The sequence below is a fragment of the Centroberyx gerrardi genome, chromosome 23 (assembly GCF_048128805.1).
Source record: "Centroberyx gerrardi isolate f3 chromosome 23, fCenGer3.hap1.cur.20231027, whole genome shotgun sequence".
Lineage (NCBI taxonomy): Eukaryota > Metazoa > Chordata > Actinopteri > Beryciformes > Berycidae > Centroberyx > Centroberyx gerrardi.
This window is the reverse complement of record NC_136019.1, coordinates 2,157,279-2,179,547: the sequence shown is the minus strand read 5'-3', so window position 1 is coordinate 2,179,547 and position 22,269 is coordinate 2,157,279. Positions and strand designations below refer to the sequence as shown.

Below are 22,269 nucleotides of genomic sequence, written 5' to 3'. Positions count from 1 at the left end.
AAAATAGGCGTGAATGTCAAAATAAAAAATCAAGATAATTCGGAAGGACATGTTAAAATCATCCGTCATCCATCCAACTTAATCGACATAATTTCCATGCCATGTGCTTCCTTCTTTATTAAAAAAAACACAAAAAAAACACGCTTAACAGAAAGGAGGAAGTTGTAGAAAGCTCTAAAGTTATAAAAAGTTCTTGACAAATGAATTACCTATTAGTAAGTAGTAAGCAAATGAACATCAGTCATGTCAGTGTAGAAACAAGTCCGTTATTAATATAAGTTAATTATAATTAGGCCTACCTGTCCCGCCGATGGCAGAGTGAACAAGCACCAAAACGATCAGTCCCACTTTCCCGTTCATTTTCTAAAGAGGACACTGGATCAAAGATGCTGAATTTCTCACCAACCACCTGTATAGTCGGTAATCTACTTTTTAAATATTAAAAAAAATGTTGAATTGTAATGTTTTCAGCGGCAGAAACCTGAGCACAGACATTCTCCATTATGCCCTGCCGATTAAACCATTTTCTCTTTCTGTTTCATTGTAGGTTCAGATGTGTAAACGTGTTTCACCGGAAAACCTAAAAGGTTATATAATGGTAGTAGTAGTAGCAGCAGCAATAGCAGTAATAGCTATTGCACTTTTCTAAATAACTGATATGCCTACAAAGTGCTTTTCAAAACAAAATAAGATAGATAAATACAATAAAGTATTAAGTAAATAGATCATGAAACAACAGTAGATAAAAAGGAGCCCAGACATGAGAATAAAAATTCAACATTTTTTATTTTTATAGGCTACCGATTTTTTCCCCCCCCATTTCATTTTCAGTTTAGTTTTACTTAATTTTCAGTGTGGGTTCGGTAGTTTTAGTGTACTTTTTATTTATTTATTTTTGGTTACAAATATTTAGTGGGTTTTTTTTGTTTGTTTTTTCATTTATACTTTTAATATTTTTGGAATGGTGGTTTTTTTTTTTAAATGTATAATGACAGGTATTTTGTATTTATTTGCAACAGGTATTGCGTACAAACAACACTAAATTATAATAAATCATTTTTAAAATGTATTTAGGATACACTACATTTTCATTTAGCATAAATAAATAAATACATAAATAAATACATAAAATAAAAGAGATGATTGGATCGTCAAAATACAGCTATAATCATCATTATAATAATTTTCTTTTTTCATTAAATGTCCTATAGGCCTAATAAAACTCTGCTGACAAAAATTCTATAATCATATTCCTGTATTATTCGTGCAGATGTGTTGTAGTGTGTTTGCGGTACTCAACAGTGAAATTATGGTGAGTTTATTGTACTTTATGTTTTTTTTTTTGTATCTCCTGTGGTATCACTATAACATTCCTGTGGGAACTTATTGAGTGTCTGTGGTTCACAGTGATTAATTTATAGTGACTTTCTTGTAATTTATGGTATTTTCTATCTCCTATGGTATCACTATAGTGACTGCTGTTAGTCTACTGAGTTTCAGGTGATACTCACAATATTTTGAAAAGTAGTCTATACATATATAAAGTATAATTCCCTGCTGTAATGCACTGGGCATCACGTCATCATGCATGAACAAACAATGATAAAAACAATTACAATGGTAAGAAGAAAAAGAAGAATAAACTTATAGCACTTTTTTAAACAAACATTTGAACAATGTTAGATTAAAATAACGAATAGATGAATACTTTAACTCTTCAAAGCTTCAATATAGGATGGGTTGGGAATGAGAATGTGTTGAATTACTATAGTGTAAAGTTTGCTAGAGTGAAGGAATGTGTAACTGTCTATTGCTGTTTGATTGACTGTAACGTTAGCTAGGCCTATATATGTTGCAGTAATGTATATTATCCTTGAATTAATCTGAATATAGTCATTTAAAAAGGCAGTCATCAGTCTTGTAACTTCTGAATACATGCACTACTCTAACAGAGCCAGATGGAGGCAGGAAGGTCCGTCTCAGATCAGGAGATACGGCCAGCAGAGTTCAGGTGATTAGAGGGTGAAGAAAGTTAAAATAAGTGTGTTTCTGGTTTTGCTAAAGCTGGTGTTGATCCCATAAAAGTGATGCCCATCTCCTCACTGGTACCCTTGTACACAATAATATTCAATTCGTAAGCAAGTCTCAACATGGTGCTTTAATTTAGACCAGTGATAAGGACTACTGTGTCAGAGTCATGTGGTTATCTGAAATTAATCAACACTCCTCCAGCCAATCAGAATCAAGTATTCAGGCCAGTGTTAAATATAGATCATATTTTGAGAGCTGACTTTTTTGTCATGTCATGTTTTCTCTAGCAGGAGGAAGTTGAGCCACTTTTGTGGGAATATTGAGATTATTTTGATGAGTCTCTGGTTTGTGGAGGTCTACTGCTTTTAACTGCATTTACATGCTGAATGTAATATCAATGTAATATATGTAATATAAAATGTAATATTACCTTGCTACATTTTGTAGCAAGGTGATATTACATTTTATATTACATCCATACATATTACATCCATTACAGAACAGATTATGTGTCTCTCCATCAGCAACAGAAACTGGATCAACGTAAACTAACAAATCCAGTCACAGAGAGAAGAGGAATCTGACTACTTTGTTTGAGTATTTTATTTTGAAATGAACTAAAATAATCTAGTTTGACTGTCCTCTCTCTCTTTTTACAATCACATGGAAAAACAGAGCGTCAAAACTGGGTCAGCCACACCTCACTGATATTATAGAGAGTATGCTATCTGATAGTATTTCCGCAATATAACTAACTGTTATATAATTGTGCTGTTCGAGTAATTTGATTGGACAGGAGCGCTCATATACAGTATAACAGCGCTGACATTTTTTGCATGCATCACTCCGCTTTACAGGTGTTGGACTATAGACAGTTGATGTGTTGCTTGTTGTTGTCTCAATTTGTTTATAGAACTGTAGCCTATAACAGCACTCCCTCTCGTGTGATATTGCTTAAGTAGCTACCCGTAGAGACTCATATATTTATCAAAATATTCCTATTTATTTTAGATGTAGCCTGTAAATTAGGCCTATTTGCCTAAAGTATTTGCACAGATAATGTATAGCCTATAGAACGTGCATACAAGGGTATTTGTTGGTCCACCCGTGGCCCAACAAAGGTAAAGAGCCCAAAGGCCCCATAGAAATTCACTGTGGATTTTTTTTTAATCATAGTTCTTAATGTTATACTGTTGCAGTCTGTGCACGTTTTTCTGACGCACAGATTATGTTGTGTAAAACCAGAATAGGCCCACCTGTCATGAAATGCTGTGCTTGGTGTTTTAGATGTGACTCGCACACCTGAGCCACATAAATTCCTGTCATTCAATCACATGTCTTCCCGTCTAATCGACACAGGCCTATGCGCCATTTCCTGTTGCCATATATGTCTCTCACTCACATTTCACATTTCGTGACGATTAAATTACCTGCTAAAGATAAATCAAGCAAGAAATACTAAAATAACATAGTGAGGAAATTAATATCAGCCATTTCAATGTGGAAGCAACTCTGTCATGATAATTAATTAATATAATGAATGAACGCCTACCTGCTCCGTGGGCAATCGTGAGAATAATCAGCACGATCGGACCCACTTTCCCGTTCATTATCAAATCAGGAAACTGAATGAAAGATGAAGTTTTCTGCCTTTTAAGTGATAAAAAAAACCATGTGAAATAGGCTACTGTATTTTAATGTTATCAGCGGCAAAAACTAAGCAGATCCATTCTGTATGCCAACCTGCCCCAACAGACAGATTTCTCTATCTGTTTTTCTTATGGCTAAAGGTGAGTCAGTCAAGGAAGTTGGCAGCTTGTTTTGATCAGGCGGAAAGCCCCAACACAACCGGATTAGTGTGTGAGGGCCAGTTTAACTTGTTTAACTATGTCATACATGTTAAAAACATGTATGATTTCAGTTGCTCTCCATGGAGATTCAGTATTTTCACCAATTGCCTGACTGTGTCTTGAGTCACCAAATGTAATCCTTATTATCCGTGAATCCTGCCATGCTGGCTCAACTGATCCTGGAGAAACAAACTTGAACTTTTCCATCATCAATTTTCTGTAATAGAGTGCCATTTTTTTATACCAGTGGAGTGATCTACCTTATTCTACCTTGTTTCAAAATGCTGACACTTGCTAAAACAAGTGAAACTGCGTTGGAAACAAGTGGGATGATCTCACCCACCCACTGGTAGAATTGGTAGAAACATCCTGAAACATTCCTTCGATTAAAAGAAGGAATAGATGCATACTTTACTTACTGTTCATGTAAATGTATTTCTATTGTATAGCATGACATTACTGTTAGTAACTGCATTTACCATGACATATTTCCATAAACTCAATGCTGTCATAACTGCCAGAAGATCTTAGACGTGCCCCAAATGTAGCAATTTTTAAATCCAGGTTAAAAACATTTCTCTTTTCATGTGCCTACGATTGAGCTCTAAAACTTGCACTCTATTGTGACGTCTCGGCTTATGGCTGGGCTCTATTGGCGGGCTTTTGCTCTATGGTTCTCCATTCGGTGTTCCAAAAGATATAAACACACAGTCGAGGCTACTTCCACTATGCTTTTATTCTATTTTATGTACTTTATATTTTCTTTTTATTACTTATCTTTTAATTATATTACTCTCTTTTTAATTACTATTTTATGTACTTTGTACTTTATTTTAATTATATTTTATATATGGATGTTCCTTTTTGCTTTCATTTATGTAAAGCATACTGAATTACCCCTGTGTACGAAATGTGCTATATAAATAAAATTGCTATTGCTATTGTATAGCAATACTGCTCACAGAGCTTCAGAGCCTACACTGTTCATTTATGGTCTTAAACTGACCCCTAGTGGACATTTACATAAATTGCTCCAACCATCGCTGTACTGGTATTAGCTGTAGTGATATTGATAGTTTTGCCATTAATTCCTGTGTTCTTCGAAGTAATTGCCAATTAATAAGTTATGTATACAATTATTTCCTTTATAGAAATCACATCAACACACACCCCACTTGACAGTCTTTAGTCAGGGCCAGCCTTGTAGCAGACTCAGCCCTTTCAACCTCAGCAGCAACCATTAAGGCCAGCTCATCCACCTGCCTTGTTGACGCCGTCCTTGGGCAGCGGTTACAGCAGCCCCACCGTGGATCTTATCATCATCTCAACACATACATGGAAAATATATTTCCGTTGCATAAGGGGTGATAAGGACTATGTCAGAGTCATGTGGTATTTGAAATTACTCAACACCCCTTCAGCCAATTAGAATCAAGTATTTATCCAGGTCAATGTATAAGAAATATTAATAGATGATATTTTGAGATATGACTTTTTTTGTCATGTCATGTTTTCTCTAGCAGGAGGAAGTTGAGCCACTTTTGTGGGAATATTGAGATTATTTTGATGAGTGTGGTTTGTGGAGGTCTACTGCTTTTAACTGCATTTACATGCTGAGTTTAATATCGCCTTGCTACATTTTGTAGCAATATGTGCACTTGACATTTGAAGTAATGTTGTGGCTCTTTAGTCGCTATCTCATGACTATTAATGTTAAATATCATTGCATTTATAATTCCGCCGCGTTTGACATTATTATCCCTATTATATCCCTAACTAAATTTTTTTTTTTTTTTGTAGGGCCCCGTGAGTGGGCTATTCATTTTTATTTATTTATTTATTTATTTTCAAGGCTGACAGAACAGAGGAGTGTCAATCAAGGAGTGGTCGGTTCTTAATTGATAGGTTACGTGTTGTTTTCACCTGGAAAAAAACAGCCCCAGTTTTTTGTTTTCTAATTAATCACACCTTTTCTCATAATTCGGAGAAAATATCTCATAATTTAGAGATAGTATTGATCTCGATAAATCCGGTCAACGTGACACCAATCAGAACAAATGAAGACTTGAGCGGGCCTCGTCTCCTCTGCCCATTGCACACTGACACATTGAAATCAGCAAAGGAATAGCAGATCATATCATAGTCATCAACAACAAAAGCTGTCCCTACTTGCCGTCACTGGATCTGTGAAGATGTAAGGAAACCATTGCAGTTAGAAAAAAAAATGAATATATGGTTACACTTGTTATCGCTCCATATCTTTTTGACAGACTCAACCAACTCAACCTAACTAAATCTACAGCAGGATATGGTAATAACGACGGCAGAATCGCAGAAAACACAGCAGTGATGATTAAACCTATTTCTTTTCTAGCCCTACTTCTTGAGCATCTATTTCCCAAATCCAACCAAAACCTCTTGTAACTTGTCTTTCTTTCTTCCAGCATGGATGAAGTACCTTTCTAGTTTGGTGCACGCACAGGTGTTGAGAGGTGTTGTAGATTTATAGTCTAACACTGATCTTATTAGGCAAAACTAGATTGGTTTTTAAAGCCAATCAATCAATCAACAAGGCACGTATAACTTCCAAATGGATTCACACAAGACCATGAAACTTTATGCAAATGCTGATCATGGGGCAAAGAATTACTAATCAACTTTTTTACACTAATTGGCAAAAGGGGTGTGTGGCAGTGGGCGTGGCTTGTCACAAAAAGGCGTATACGATTCACATTACCGTCAACTTTGTGGCCAATCAGCAGACAGAAAACGAGGGCAACCCTTCATTATTTGGTCCAGTCAAACAACATGGAGGCACTGGAGAGCTCATTTCCAGAACCAACTTGCCAGTTTCCAAAACCTGGTCCAGTGGTAGAAGGGCAGCACTAATGACTACTGAACACACATCACCTGCTGATGTGAAACAAATTGGTAATGTGGCATGGAAGAAACGATTAACTTTTGGACATGTGGAACTGGCATATATTGAAAGTTGCATAGCATTGGCAAAGGTAGTGCCATCTAGTTTTGTTATTAATTGCTGTGTGCTTTTAAGTAATTGCCAAATAGTAAGTTGTGTGTACTGTTATTTCCTTTATAGAAATCACACCAACATACACCACATGTATCAGTTGCCCTGTTTTATGATTCTGCATTATTTGCAATACACTTTCAAAATTGGAAGTAAGCCTCATTTTGGAAATCAGGCCAATTTGGATACAACTAGTAACTGGTCACTATCAGGCACACACTTTCCTCCACAGATATTCAGTGTCTGGGGTTAGGGTCAATCTTAGGGTTGGGGTTTGGGTCAGGTTAAGGTTAGGCTAACATCAGGGTTATGGTTATATTGTCTGTAGAGATGCAGTAAATAGGCAAGTGCCATTTCATTTAATATCTATCCCAGTAAAGTGTTACCAAATCCCTTATCCAGTAAAATATTCAGTCTCCTACTCCAGGGTTTTTTAGCTTTATTGACAGCTCCTTCTTCCACATCATGCTGTAAGCCTTCTTAATATCAAACAAGACTGCTACAAATGAATATTCAATACTATTCAATTGTTAAAGCTTAAAAACTTTAAAAATATATATTTTCAGAAAAGTATACAATGCTTATTTTCTCACCGATGTATGCACAAGCACAAACAAGAGCAACATAAAGAGTCGCAGAAACTAATAACATCATTTAAAAAAACCACATAAATTAAGATTGTGACTCATAGAAATGTGTGAAAAACGGAAGAAAAGACGGTGAAAAAGAAACTTAAAAGCAACACTGTCATAACATTTACCACGTCAGTCTGGTGTCACAGCCTGCAATTTCCTTTCATTAAATTTACAACATGACACACAGCTTCACATTCATGAGAAAATAAATCCTGATTGGGGAAAACTGGATACAGAAAAGAAAATAATCAGAATCACTATTATTGCGCAATTAATTTACTGGAATACGTCTCGGTGGCATTCTTATATTCATCCTTAAAACACACTAAGATCAAGCAAATGATTGCAGACAATAAAAAATACTTTTATCATTGAAGAAATAACCAAGACAACTGTTCTGGAAGTGAAAAAGTAAAAATATAAAATATTAAATGGCTACTTCATCTTGAAACAATAAAAATCCAACATCTTTCATCAGGCCGTGCATTCATCACAGAGTTAATGCAACAACAAAAAAAGTGCAAAAAAAAACAGCCACATAAATAGACTCTGGAAGGAAGTGGCAACACATAATTATGGCCCAATTAAATATTGTCACCTACTTGTTATCAGACTACGTGAAAGGCCATAAGATCTAATAAAGAATCTAAACACAAAACACAACACATAAAAATCAGAGAAAAAACAAAAAAGACAAAATGTAGAGTATCAAATAAAATTCACAAGATAAACCCAAAGCAAGATAAAACCCATTTCACATTTATAGGAATGGGGTCAAAGTCTTCATTAATACCTGAGTATTGAGTACAATTCAGTTAAAAGTTTACAGTTAAAATTTTAATTTTACAATTTATTATCAGTTTATTAAAAATATTAAAAATACGTTGTAGTGTTCACAGTGTCAGTGTGATGTCACAGTCTGCAAACTCACCAGATCCCACAGCCTTGATAGTCACTTAAATACATTAGTGCCATGAAGCAAGAAACAACAGACACCCATTTTGTAATTGTTTTCAACGAACAATGAATGGGAAAATGTTTTGAATGACAGAATGCGTGTGATTCCTCATCTTCATGTGTGTGACACACATCTTTGTCCCATCGTGTCGTGTGAACAGCTTCCTAACTGGATTTCATCTGCTGGTTAAGTCAGGTTTACAGGGAGTTACAATAACCAAGGAGGGGCAAAATAAAAGCATGGATCACAGTTTTCAGGTGATTAAAAGACAAAAAAGGATTTTAGCACTAACAGTCGTAGGCCCAATAATAATAACATCAGATCAGGGCTGTAGTTAAGACCACTTTAGTGGAATCCAAGTCAGTTTGGAGACCAGTTGCAGTCGAGTTCAATACAGGGAAAAGTACCAAAGAGGTCAAGACGGAGTCAAAACCAAGAACAGAGCTAACAGAGTCCTAATCAAGACAGAATACATGTCTTTCCAAATTCCCTGAAACTGTTTGTAATGCTGGGGAGAAAATAACAAAGGTGGAGAAAAACATGTTTGAAATTTTTTTATGTAGGTGTTAAAAAGTCGAATCAACATCCAAAATAGGCTTTGGACTGAGACAAATACAAAACATCAAGAAAGTGGTCTTGAGCCCAGACTTGGACCGAGACTGGACTCAAGTACTGCAGCTCTGCTTCAGACTTGTCCTTATTCCACGTCCAGCTCTGAATATCCAGTCATGCAACACGGCCAACTGCTTCAGTATGTGAGAACACGACTGGCCATGGACTGACGATGTTGGCCAAAACTTCAGCTGCAGCCAACCGACAGACGAGGAACAGTGGCTGGACGTTTCTCTGGTGATTAAAAATAACTAGACTTCTGGAAACTCGTTTGTCAAGTTGCTTTCAGCGGGCGTCTCAGTTGTTTGGGGCATCATATTGTCCATCTCATGCGGGTCAACCGCAACTCCGCTTGTTTCCGCTTGCTGTGTGCTTTCTGTGAGAACATAGAAAACAGTTTGTTATACTGAGTTTACACTGTCAAAGTGAGGTGGTATACTACTGAGGAAGTGGGTATAGCACAAACATGTCTCAATATATTTCAATAATACAGTAAATGGGATTATAAGGGGTTAAATGTTAATAATAAAAGGTTGGGGAGCAGAAATATGTGACTTACGACGTCTCTTCACAGCCCATAGGCCTACTACTCCAACAAGCAGGAGGATGCCAATGACGCCAAAGACAATGTACTTTTTTTCAACATCTGAAAGTATATAAAAAAGATGTTTAGGTTGGGCTCAAGGTGCTTCACTGCAGGTTTGTTTCCAAGATAGTGATTTAAGAAAAGGTGCAATGATTGCTATTAAAAGGAAGTTAAATTCCTATTGTTGTGAGAACTTAGCTATGAATCTTCACACCTTAGCTGCACATGTCCAAACAACTCCCACAATCCCCTTCATGTATTCAGAAAGAATGAAAGATCAAATGCTTCATGGGACTGTAATGAATCTGTACTTCTGTCTTCTAGACAACAGCTAAAAGGATATTTACCAGGTTCTTTGTTCTCATGATCTCGGTCCTCCGTCCTGTTGCTTTTGTGTTCTGTTACTTTTAGGACTGTTTAAAATGACATAAACAAAAGTGTTCAATTCGGCTAAATTCAGACACACAGACTATCACTGAAGGGTTTCATTCCAAAACACGATATATCCATTCTGGGGAACGAATGGTATCCGATGTGCTAAATTTTTCAAAAATGCAAATGAATGCATTTGAGGAATTCTATTTCAAAATTCTCTATATCCATTTTGTCATCACCTGAAGTTCGTCATTAAATATCTCTGGAATTGAGTTTGTAAAAGTGTTATCACTTTGTCAAATAAGGACTTAAGTCAGCTACAATTCTTAAAAACAATACTGCAAATTGCTATTATATAACAATACTATAATTGCTAATTTCATGCTGTCAATCATTTTGCAAGAGCTGGTGTTTATCAAATGGTGACTATCTCATTTTGGAATGAAACTTGTAATTTTCTAAGATGCCCCCATTTGGAAAGCAAGGGATTTAAGGATTTAATAATGTTGCTCCACAGTGAATTTTATGGCCAGCAATCATTTCTGACAGAGTAGGAGACCAATTTTTCAAATGCTGCAAAACATTCTTTAGCTACACATACAAAAACAATTGGAATATAGTGCAGGCAGCAGCAGAAAGGCCAGATCTGTGTCGGAAGGGTTAAAAATCTGACTTTTTTGTTTCAGTACAAATGCAGCCATATCATTTCATTGTGACTTTAATTCTGGAAAATGTGAACCACAGGATTAGCTTCACTGTGCTTACCAACAGTCAGGTCAACTAAACCTTTCTTGTCTCTCCAGTGTGGAACAAAGCATTTGTAATGTCCTGTATCAGACAGCTGCACGCTGGAGAGTTTCAGTGAAATGTTTCCTTTGGTCATTTCCTCAGGTAAGAGAGATGTTCTGTTTTCGAATCGCTTGTCCTGAATATCATGGCTGTCTCCTCCATGTCGATAAACGTGGACAACGCTTCCATTGACCTTCCACTCCACTGTCAGATTCGTCACATCTGACGGGGGCTTCAGGTGACACGGCAGAATGACGTCATCACCGACAACTGCCTCTATTGGTTTAGGGTGACCAATCACCTTTGGATTTTCTGGAGAAACAAATGTTACATTTAGACCCATTAAAGCCTCTGTAGTCGTGACTCATCTGTAACAAAGTACAAAAAAGACAGCCTGCTTTTTAAATACTTTCTTGAATTACAGAGTTGAGGAATCTGTGGTTTGAATTCAGTGGTGCAGCAACTGAATATCAGCCATTAAAAATCAGACAGGATCTCTCCCATCATCCCTCAGTCATTCACACACTCAACATACAGGTGTAGCATTGTGGTTTGTTGTTTGTTTATCCGTTTGCCAGGAGACAACAAGTTGTGGTTGGTTAAATTAAAGAACACAAAGAGACTTGCATATGTTCTTACGACCAGAAAGAGTAAAGCTTGTCAAGATATTTCTATTATTTTAGATGCAGCCTGTGAAGTTTGGCATATTTAATGATTTGTACACAAAACATAGCTAAATAATATACATACAAAGGTGTAACAACACAATGTGAGTAAGCCTACAGACTATTACATTTGGGTTGGTCCACCTCTGTATCTTTGAAAATTAGGTGGTTGGGAAATATTAAGTACTATCACAATATTATTGTCTACTTTTCATTAATACACAGATTAACACTAGAAAGGCCAAGCACCATCAACTGACTGCTGTTTTGAATTGTAAAATTGAAATGTTTCAGTTTATAAAATGTCCCTCCCTGAACTATATTTATATAGCACTTTTTAAACAAACGTTACAAAATGTGTGAACAATGTTAGATTAAAAGAAGGAATAGATGTAAACTTTAACTCTTCTCCCTTTGCGTTCTGGTGTGTATCACTGACTGTACATTTATTTCTATTGTATAGCATGACATTACTGTTAGTTACTGCATTTACCATGACACATTTCCATATACAAACTCAATGCTGTCATACCAGTACTGCTCACAGAGCTTCGGAGCCCCTACAATCTGATATTGATATTGACTGTGATATTGATAGTTCTGTCATTAATTCCTGTGTGCTTCCCGGTAACTGCCAAATTGTAAGTTATGTATACCATTATTTCCTTTATAGAAATCATAACACACACCCAACTCGACATTGATTTTTAATGAGTTTCTGTAGAAACACATACACAAACACTCACACACACACACACACACACATACGCAAATGCACTGTTGTTCCTGCAACACCAACATCAACACCACACCAACATTGCTGCGTATATATTTTGTTAATATTTTGCTATTTTTGTATTTTGTATATATTCTGTTAATATTTTGATTTTTTTTGTATTTTGCTATATTTTGTTAGTATTTTGCTTATATTTTGTAAAAAAAATGTGTTTATCGTGTCGCCTTATCTGCTGAGCTGACCTGACTCTCGTCCAGTACTTTTCATTGTGTTGTTGACCCTGTGTTAACCTACATATGACAAATAAAATGAAACTTAAAATCAAACTTAACTTAACCAGTGGCCAAACAAAGCTTAAGAGTTTAGTCCTAGTCATGAAACTCTAATAAAATTAGAATTATGACGTTTTCAAGGAATTTCTCCCTTCCAAATAACAGTAAATCTTTGTAAAGATGAAAGCAATTCACAAAGCATCATTGCCCTTAACTGGGACTTACAGGGAATTAATGAAGTTAAGAGGAGTGTATCTCTGACAGTATCTTCACAGTGTTTGTCAATGCGGCCCCAGTGTTGTTAGATTTTCGAAATGAGCAGAGGAAGCAGATAAAGTGGTTTTAATTATATTCACCCTAGCTCCACTTGTTCGTTTTCCCTTAGAGCCACAAAACCCACTGGCCTTTCTAATGTTGATACCCAGAGGTGGACTGGTAATCCGGCATACCAGGCATTTTCCCGGTGGGCCGACACACCTTGGACGCACCTTGGGGCCAATATAATTTCATTTATAATTTTTAATTTAAAAAATATATTTTTTTTTTTGGCCAACGACCGGCCCATAAAGCAGGGACAGCGGCCCATTGGTTCATTTTCTATACTGACACTGGGATGGCCCAATCACATCTCTTACTAGGCCCCACCCCTCCCCCTCTGTCCTCTCTGTCCTCTCTGTCCTCTGTTTCTCGTGTCAGATGCCGTGGCTCAGAGCCAACAATCTGTGGATGGATGAGGGCGTCAAAATGGATAAACAAAAGCGCAAAAAAATTAAAAATCTAGAGGCGGAAAAATAACAGACATGTTTGCTGCAGAAAGCTCTACAAAGATAAAAAGAAAAAGTTCTTGAGAAATACATGACCAGTAAGTAGTAAGCAAATGGACATAGTCATGTCAGTGTAGAAGCAAGTCCGTTATTAATATAAGTTAATTATAATCAGGCCTACCTGTCCCGTCTGTGGTAGAGTAAACAAGCACAAAAACGATCAGTCCCACTTTCCCGTTCATTTTCTAAAGAGGACACTGGATCAAAGATGCTGAAGTTTTCACCAACCACCTGTGTAGTCGGTAATCTGCTTTTTTAAATATTTAAAAAGGTGTTAAATGTTTAATTTATATTTGGAGACATTCTCCACACTGCTGCCGGCGATGAAACCACTTTCTCTTTCTGTTTTGTTATGAGGTTCAGGTAACATAGGCGGAGTTTGAGTATCCCTCTGTCAATTCCCAACTATGCTGCACCACGCCACACACAATGCCAAAAAGGATCACAGCCTATACACCACAACAAATTACAAAGTAGACAACAACCGACGAACACATCTGTATAGCCTAATTCAATACCGTACGATGCAAAGTAATAAAGTAGTGAAAATACAAATATAAACGCAACACTTTTGTTTTTGCTCCCATTTTTCATGAGTTGAAATAAAAGAGCTAAGACTTTTTCTATGCACACAAAAGGCTTATTTCTCTCAAATTTTGTTCACAAATTTGTTTAAATCCGTGTTAGTGAGCACTTCTCCTTTGCCAAGATAATCCATCCACCTGACAGGTGTGGCATATCAAGATGCTGATTAAACAGCATGATTATTGCACAGGTGTGCCTTGGGCTGGTCACAATAAAAGGCCACTCTAGTTTTATCTTGAAAAAAGACATTTATTAGGCACTGAACTATGGATCTCACATGACTAGGGCTACAGATATGCACTTTTTGAAAACCAGTCAGTATCTGGTGTGACCACCATTTGCCTCATGCAGTGCGACACATCTCCTTCGCATAGAGTTGATCATATATTTTTGTTTAGTATAGATCACCAGTAGACCAGAGGACAGCACATGAAAAAGTTATAACCACACTGTGCAGGAGCCTACCTCCAGATACATTCCCAACTGAAAAGACACACACAAACTTCAAATAAACAGCCGTCTTACCTGCAGTAGTATCAGGGGCGGAAATCACGGGGGGGACAGGGGGGTCCGGACCCCCCCTTCCTGGGACTAACAGAGAGTTGTCCCCCTCAATATATCATTGTAAACATAACTATATAATTTTAAATAATATAATAATATGCATTGAAAGCACTTGTGATAATTATAGACGCAAAACAATGCGTTTTTAAGTTTCGAAAGATTGAGTCCCCCCTCATATGCCTCACAGTGGTTTGGTCCACTGCCTACCTGCCTCCCCGAACCCCCACACACGCACATTAGCCCTCGGTACGAGTGTCTGTGGAGGATCTCTGGAAGTGTGTCAGTGGTGGCTGACCTCCAGTAAGAAGCTACTTTGCAAAGGTTAACTTAAAACAAAGGATGTGTCAGACATTTTTCTTTACTTCTACCACTCAATAGAATAAAACACATTCACAACTGTAACCAGACTACATTTTGTTCCGTTACCTTGCGGTTGAATCTTGTGCGTCAACGTGTTGGTACGGAGCCGCGTCTCCTAATGCATGTATGTGTATGGAGACAGGAGGTCTATCCACAATTAAAATCATCATAACTCACTGAATTTTCGACCGATTTTCAAGCGGTTTGGTTTGTTACAAATGCCAGACATGTATTTATGATACAGGATACTTGGTTAAATTAAAATGCGGGATTTCATACCAAAATACTTTATCTTTTGTAGATGGTAACAGTAATATTTCTATAATATAATATTTAAGATTAACTTACCCTATGTAATTAGGTTCTAAGTATATTATTTTTTTCTTACTGCATGTAAAATGGCTGCCACTATGTTATTTTGTTCATAATTTTGGAAATAAATGAAGACTTAATTAATAAAAAAGACATAATTACAACAAACATTATGTTAAATATAAGTACGTTTCTGGCAGGCTTCATAGCGTTCTGGACTTTTACACATTGACAGCAAAACATTAGAGATCTGCTTTTTCGGGAAAACAAAATCTAATTAGGCATATATTAGCTTTAGTTCAGTTAATGGGTGTTGCATCTCACCTACTACTGTAAATAACCTACATGCTGTGTGTGTGTGTGTGTGTGTGTGTGTGTGTCTATTTGTCAGCCAGCCAGGTCAGTTAAAATGGCAGAGAAAAGAAAAACAGACATCCGATCATTTTTCAGTGCACCGAAACGCCAAGTAGAAAGACCCCAGTAATATCAAAGGCAATTTGATAAAATCTTCATAAGAAAGGAATGAAGTGCTTATGGAAATGTTTCATAATGGACCTCTATATACATTTAATACAACAGTACTTTTGGCGGCACCTTTGGTGTCCCCTTCAGGAATTGCTCTTGAGAAATTTTTCTGTTTATTGTCCCCCCCCAACAGTGAAATGAAATATCCGCCCATGCCAGTACCATGCGGTGGAAAAGCGGCTATAGATAAAATGTGTGTGTTGGCTAAAGAAAAAAGTAGAAAAAAGAGAAATACAAGAAGAGGTGGCAAAGAAGTCAGACAAAGGGACAAACCCAGTCATCTCGCACACAACTTAACCAGTTGTTAAAGCATCCTGTCCTTCCCAGCTCATGCAGAAAACTGCTGCTACATGCCTCTGTGGTTGAAGAACTAAGAAAGAAGCACCACAATACAAGAAAATAAAAAGACAAGCAGGTGCTTGCTAGAGCCACCATGGGGAATGTAATTAAGAAATACAGGCTTCAGAGGTTAGCTCAGCAAACCCTGGGCTTCTCAAAGAAAAGAGCACGGCTGCAAGGAAACCTCTGCATCTACCAGAGGACAACACAGCAGAGACAAACCAAAAGACAGGCAGTAGTAGTGTACTACTTGTGAGACGACGTTAGCCGAATGACAACTGGCAAAAAGCAAACCGTCACTCTTCAGAAAAAAAAATGCAGAAGAGGTTGCTGACAGACACCGTTAAAAACATATACATGAAATTTGTCTCTGAAAGTACACACCAGGTTTCGTACTCCTTTTTCTGCAGTGAAAGGCCATTTTGGGTTGTAGCATCAACTGAAGCTGACAGGGAAACCTGTAAGTGCAAGAGGCATGAGAACCTGCAGTTCATGTCTACTAGCCTTTTCAGTAGTGGGCTTCTGTCCACTAAAGATGGCAGATACCATCGTCTGCGATCCCAATTTGAAGGATTGTGCCTATGGTGTTTGTGGAGAGTGCCACATAACTGCTGTTTCATTGGTTAGGCCCACAACAACAAATTCTATTACTCTCACCCAGTGGTCTACTGAAGTCAATAAAGATGAAAAAAAGTCCACTGTGACAGTCAAAAAAGAGATAATGCTGACAGAGGACGAAGCAGTAGAACAGTTCCAAAATCGGATGGCAAAATTTCGTCAACATATTTTCAACATCCGGTGGCAATACAGGGCGTACAGGGAGCTGAGGGAGAAACTCACGGACAACGAATGCCTCATTCACATTGACTTAAGTGAGAATTATGTGTGCAAGTACACAAATGAGGTCCAGTCTGTCCACTTTGGGGGATCCCATCAGCAAGCCACCCTCCACACCGGTGTGCTGTACACATCGCAGTCCCCTCTGAGCTTTTGTTCCATCTCCCCTTCTCGGAGGCATGACCCACCGGCCATCTGGGCACACCTGGACCCGGTGATGGAGATGGTAAAGGAGAAGTTCCCCCAAGTGCAACGGCTGCACGTCTTTAGCGATGGGCCAGCGACACAGTACAAACAAAAGAAGAATTTCTTCCTGCTATGCACCGAGCCGTTCAAAAGGGGGTTTGATATATCTTTCTAGTTTGGTGCACGCACTTGTGTTGATTGATTTATAGTCTAACACTGATTAGGCCAAAATAGATTGTTTTTAAAGCCAATCAATCTGTCAGCTCCCCATTCTGTACCAGATAAACATCTCATTACTAATTGACTCACTTGAGCTAGTAATATCGTCAGACACATGTCCTGCCAGTACTGTGCACAGAGCCTCAGAGCCTACAATGCGCATTTATGGTGTTAAACTGACCCCTAGTGGCCATTTACATAAATTACACCAAACTTCACTGTATTGGTATTTGCTGGTATTTGGTGCTGAGACAAACGACTGATGATTTCTAAATAATGAGATAACCTATCTATTATCATTCTTTCCTGTTCACCTATGTGGGAAGTTAAAGCAATTAGTCTGTAGCTTCTTGTAACTTGTCTTTCTTTCTCCCAGCATAGATGAAGTATACCTTTCTAGTTGGGTGCACGTCACTGGCCTATACGTCCATTTAGATTAACCAAATGCATTTCACCTACCTCTAGGCCTACTTGTAATGCTATTTGATACTGTTGGATCCTTACCTTTCTTATTGGAACAGTCACTACTACTTTCCACATTTAAGGTAGTTTTCCTTCCTGCCACTTTGTTATGCAAATCTATCATCTCAATCATATCAATTTTTAAAGCTTTATTTCTGAAAAGGTTAAAATTATTTTACTTAAAGCCTTATGTAGAACATTTACCCAATATATAATTTTTCAAATTCATTTTGATAGCATAAACGCTGCAGGAAAATGAGTCCAGGATACAGGCAACCATGTGCCATGAAAATCTGCAGGTTTTCATTCAGAACTAGTTTGGCGACGTATCAAGTTGCTTGCAGCGGGAGTTGCTCGGGGCGTCAGATTTTCCCTCTCGAGTGAGTCGTCCTCCTCATTTCCACTTGTTGCCTCTTGCCGCGCGCTTTCTGTGAGAACATAGAAAACGGTTTGTTATACTGAGTTTACACTACTGAAGGGAGGGGATATATAGGCCTAGTGCTAAGGTGTTTAGGGTGTTCAAAAACATTTCTCAGTATATTTCAATAACACTGTTATCGGGATGATAATGGGGTTAAATGCCAATAAAAAACATTTGGGGAGCAAAAATTGGTGACTTACGGGTCGTTCCAGGTCTCATACTAGCCAATACTCGAGCAACAATAATTACGGCAAGGACAACGGCAGGGACAACGACAATGACAATGACAATGACAGGTTGATTGTGCATGCCAGTGACTTTGTTTTTACCACCTGAAAGTATAGAGAAAGATGTTTAGGTTGGGCTCAAGGTGCTGCTCTGCAGATTTGTTTCCAAAATAACCTGTTTACTCAATTTGTCTAGTTCATCTTTAGTGTGCCACTTGTGATTTAAGAAAAGGTGCAATGATTGCTGTAATTTTAAGTATGGTGCAAAAAAAAATGACAATAATCATATTTCATAACTGCTTCTTTCTTCTTGTGCCTGTGTTGTGTCTTGTCAATATTCTATCTCCATCATCACAGTGAGACACTACAGTCCTCAGTATCTGTGCACTGTGCATCTAACTTCATCAACTATTAAAGTAAAGCTGGGGACACAGTAAAAGATTTTTCCAATCATAAATGACAATGAAAATAGTGAGCAGCGCACATTTAACAACTGAAATTTGCAGATTGTCAGTCTCTTGTGATGCACACACAACAACGGCTGTCTTTGAGGAGCACAAATCAAAGTTAAAATTCTGTTATTGTGAAAACTTAACTATGAATCTTCGCACCTTAGCTGCACATTTTCACTCCCACAATCCTCTTGAAAAGATCAAACACTGTAAAGAATCTGTAGCCTATTCTGTTTTCTAGAGAACAGCTAAAAGGATAATTACCTGCTTCTTTGGACTCATCTTGCTCCTCCGTTCTGTTGCTTTTGTCTTCTGTTACTTTTGGGACTGTTTAAAATGACAGACAAAAGTGTTCAATTTAGCTAGATTCAGACACACGACTACCATTGCAGGGTTTAATTTCAAAACACCTTATATCCATTCTGGGGAAAGAATGATATCCGATTTGCTGAATTTTTCAAAAAATGCACGTGAATGCATTTGAGGAATTCTACTCCAAAATGCTTTATATCCATTTTGTTATCACCTGAAGTTCATCATTAAATATCTCTGGAATACAAAGGATCGAGTCTGTAAGTCTTATCACTTTGTCAACCAAGGACTTAAGTCACTACTAATCTTAAAAATAGTATGACAAATGTGTATACATTCCATGCTATCATTGATTTTGTAAAAGAAGGTGTCAGTTTATCAAATGGTGGATATCTCACTTTCTAAGATGTCACTATTTTGGAAGCAAGGGTCTTAACATGACTAATAACTTCAATCATCACCAATCATTTGTGTCAGAGTCCAATTTTTTAAACGGTTGGTATAGTCATCAACATATTTCAAAATTGAACATGAGGTTCCTACAAAAGCAAAATTAATCTGAACCACTGTGCTTACCAACATTGAGGGTAACATAACACTTCTTGGCCTGACCGGGCAGTCCTCGAACAGAGCATCTGTATGTTCCTGTATCAGAGTGATTTACGCTGGAAAGTGTCAGTGAAATGTTTCCTTTGATCATTTCCTCATGGAAGAGAGATGTTCTTTTTTTGAATCGATCATCCTGAGTATCAGCACCATCCTTTTCATTTCGATAAACATGGACAAAGCTGTTATTGACCTTCCACTCCACTGTCAGTTCCTTCACATTGCACTGAGTCTCCAGGTGACACAGCAGAATGACGTCATCACCGACTGCTGCCTTTATTGGCTGAGATGAACAAATCACCTGTGACTCTACTGGAGAAACAAATTTTACATTTAGACCCAATAAAGCCTCTGTAGTCATGACTCATCTGTAACAAAGTACAAAAAGGACAGCTTGCCTGCTTTTTAAATACTTTATTGAATTACAGAGTTGAGGAATCTGTGGTTTTGAATTCAGTGGTGCGGCAACTGAATATCAGCCATTAAATATTAGACAGGATCTCTCCCATCATCCATCAGTCATTCACACACTCAACATACAGGTTTAGCATTGTGGTTTGTTTATGTTTATCCTGTTGCAGGAGACAGAGGCTACATTTTTGTTGGTTAAATTAAATGACCTGAAGAGACTCATATTCTCTTATGACAAGGAAAAGCTTATCAAGATATTCCTACTTATTTTAGATGAATCCTGTGAAATTAGGCCCATTAAATCATTTGCACACAAAATGTACACACAAAGTGCATAGGGGTGTGACAACACAATGTGAATAGGCCTACAAACAATTTAATTTGTACACTTTGTAGTTACATTATGTTAGTCCACCTTGTAATTATTGTACCGGTAAACACAAGACAGGCCAAGCATCATCAACTGACTACTGTTTTGAATTTTAAAATTGAAATGTTTCAGTGCATAAAATGTCCCTCCATGACGTTTTAATTAGTTTCTGTAGAGTAGCAGTATTCACAAAGCTTCCTACTAAGAGTTTAGTCCTAGTGATGAAATTCTAAGAAAATTCTTAGAATTATAACGTTTTCTAAGAATTTCCCTTTGGAAATAACATTAAATCCCAGTAAAGTTAAGATTAAAGAGAGTACCTAGGCTATCTGAGAGTAAATGTTCTTAAGTTACTGGCTGCTGCAGCCTGTTAGCCTGGTGTCCAGCCCCTATGAATCGCAGTCTTCAGCACTCTTCGAATTTGCATCTAACTTCATCAACTATTAAAAGGAAGTAAAGCTGGGGACACAGTAAAAGATTTTTCCAATCATAAATGACAATGAAAATATTGAGTAGCGCACATTTAACAACTGGAATTTGCAGATTGTCAGTCTCTTGTGATGCACACACAACAACGGCTGTCTTTGAGGAGCACAAATCAAAGTTAAAGTTCTGTTATTGTGAAAACTTAACTATGAATCTTCGCACCTTAGCTGCACATTTTCACACAACTCCTACAATCCTCTTGAAAGATCAAACACTGTAAAGAATCTGTAGCCTACTTCTGTTTTCTAGAGAACAGCTAAAAGGATATTTACCTGCTTCTTTGGACTCATCTTGCTCCTCCGTCCTGTTGCTTTTGTCTTCTGTTACTTTTGGGACTGTTTAAAATGACAGACAAAAGTGTTCAATTTAGCTAGATTCAGACACACGACTACCATTGCGGGGTTTAATTTCAAAACACCTTATATCCATTCTGGGGAAAGAATGATATCCAATTTGCTGAATTTTTCAAAAAATGCACATGAATGCATTTGAGGAATTCTACTCCTTTATATCCGTTTTGTTATCACCTGAAGTTCATCATTAAATATCTCTGGAATACGAAGGATCAAGTCTGTAAGTCTTTGTCAACCAAGGACTTAAGTCACCTACTAATCTTAAAAATAGTAGGATAAATTCCATGCTATCATTGATTTTGTAAAAGAAGGTGTCAGTTTATCAAATGGTGGATATCTCATTTTCTAAGAAGTTTTGGAAGAAAGGGTCTTAACATGACTAATAACTTCAATCATCACCAATCATTTGTGTCAGAGTCCATTTTTTTAAATGGTTGGTATAGTCATCAACATATTTCAAAATTGAACATGAGGTTCCTACAAAAGCAAAATTAATCTGAACCAGCAGTATGCTCCACTGTGCTTACCAACAATGAGGGTAACATTACTCATGTTGTCCTGACACTCCAGTTTTGGAACAAAGCATTTGTATTCTCCTGCATCAGACCGATTTACGTTTGACAGTTTCAGTGAAAGGTTTCCTCTGCTCAGTTGTCCATGGCAGACAGATGTTCTTCCTTTGAACTCGTCCATCTGATCATCAAGATAGTCCTTTCCATTTCGACAACTGTGGACAATGCTTTTCATGCTACCTCTACTCCACTCCACTGTCAGACTTGTCACATTTAAGGGGAAATTCAAGTGACACTGCAGAGTGACGTCATCACCGACTACTGCCACTTCTGTCAGAGGTGAACAAATCACCTGTAGCTCTCCTG

The 22,269-nt window shown here is 37.5% G+C and overlaps 1 protein-coding gene across 1 annotated transcript in view; it reads right to left on the bottom strand.

Annotated features, from left to right (window-relative positions):
- The window catches only part of LOC144537888 (butyrophilin-like protein 2), a 38,889-nt gene that overhangs the window by 14,653 nt on the left and 1,967 nt on the right, over positions 1-22,269 (bottom strand). The window contains exons 2-5 of the mRNA XM_078281793.1: positions 10,844-11,179; positions 10,051-10,116; positions 9,677-9,763; positions 3,584-3,718 (exon numbers count right to left, since the gene is read on the bottom strand). Of these exons, the coding sequence (XP_078137919.1) occupies positions 3,584-3,718; positions 9,677-9,763; positions 10,051-10,116; positions 10,844-11,179 (624 nt within the window). The remainder of the gene's footprint in view (positions 1-3,583; positions 3,719-9,676; positions 9,764-10,050; positions 10,117-10,843; positions 11,180-22,269) is intronic.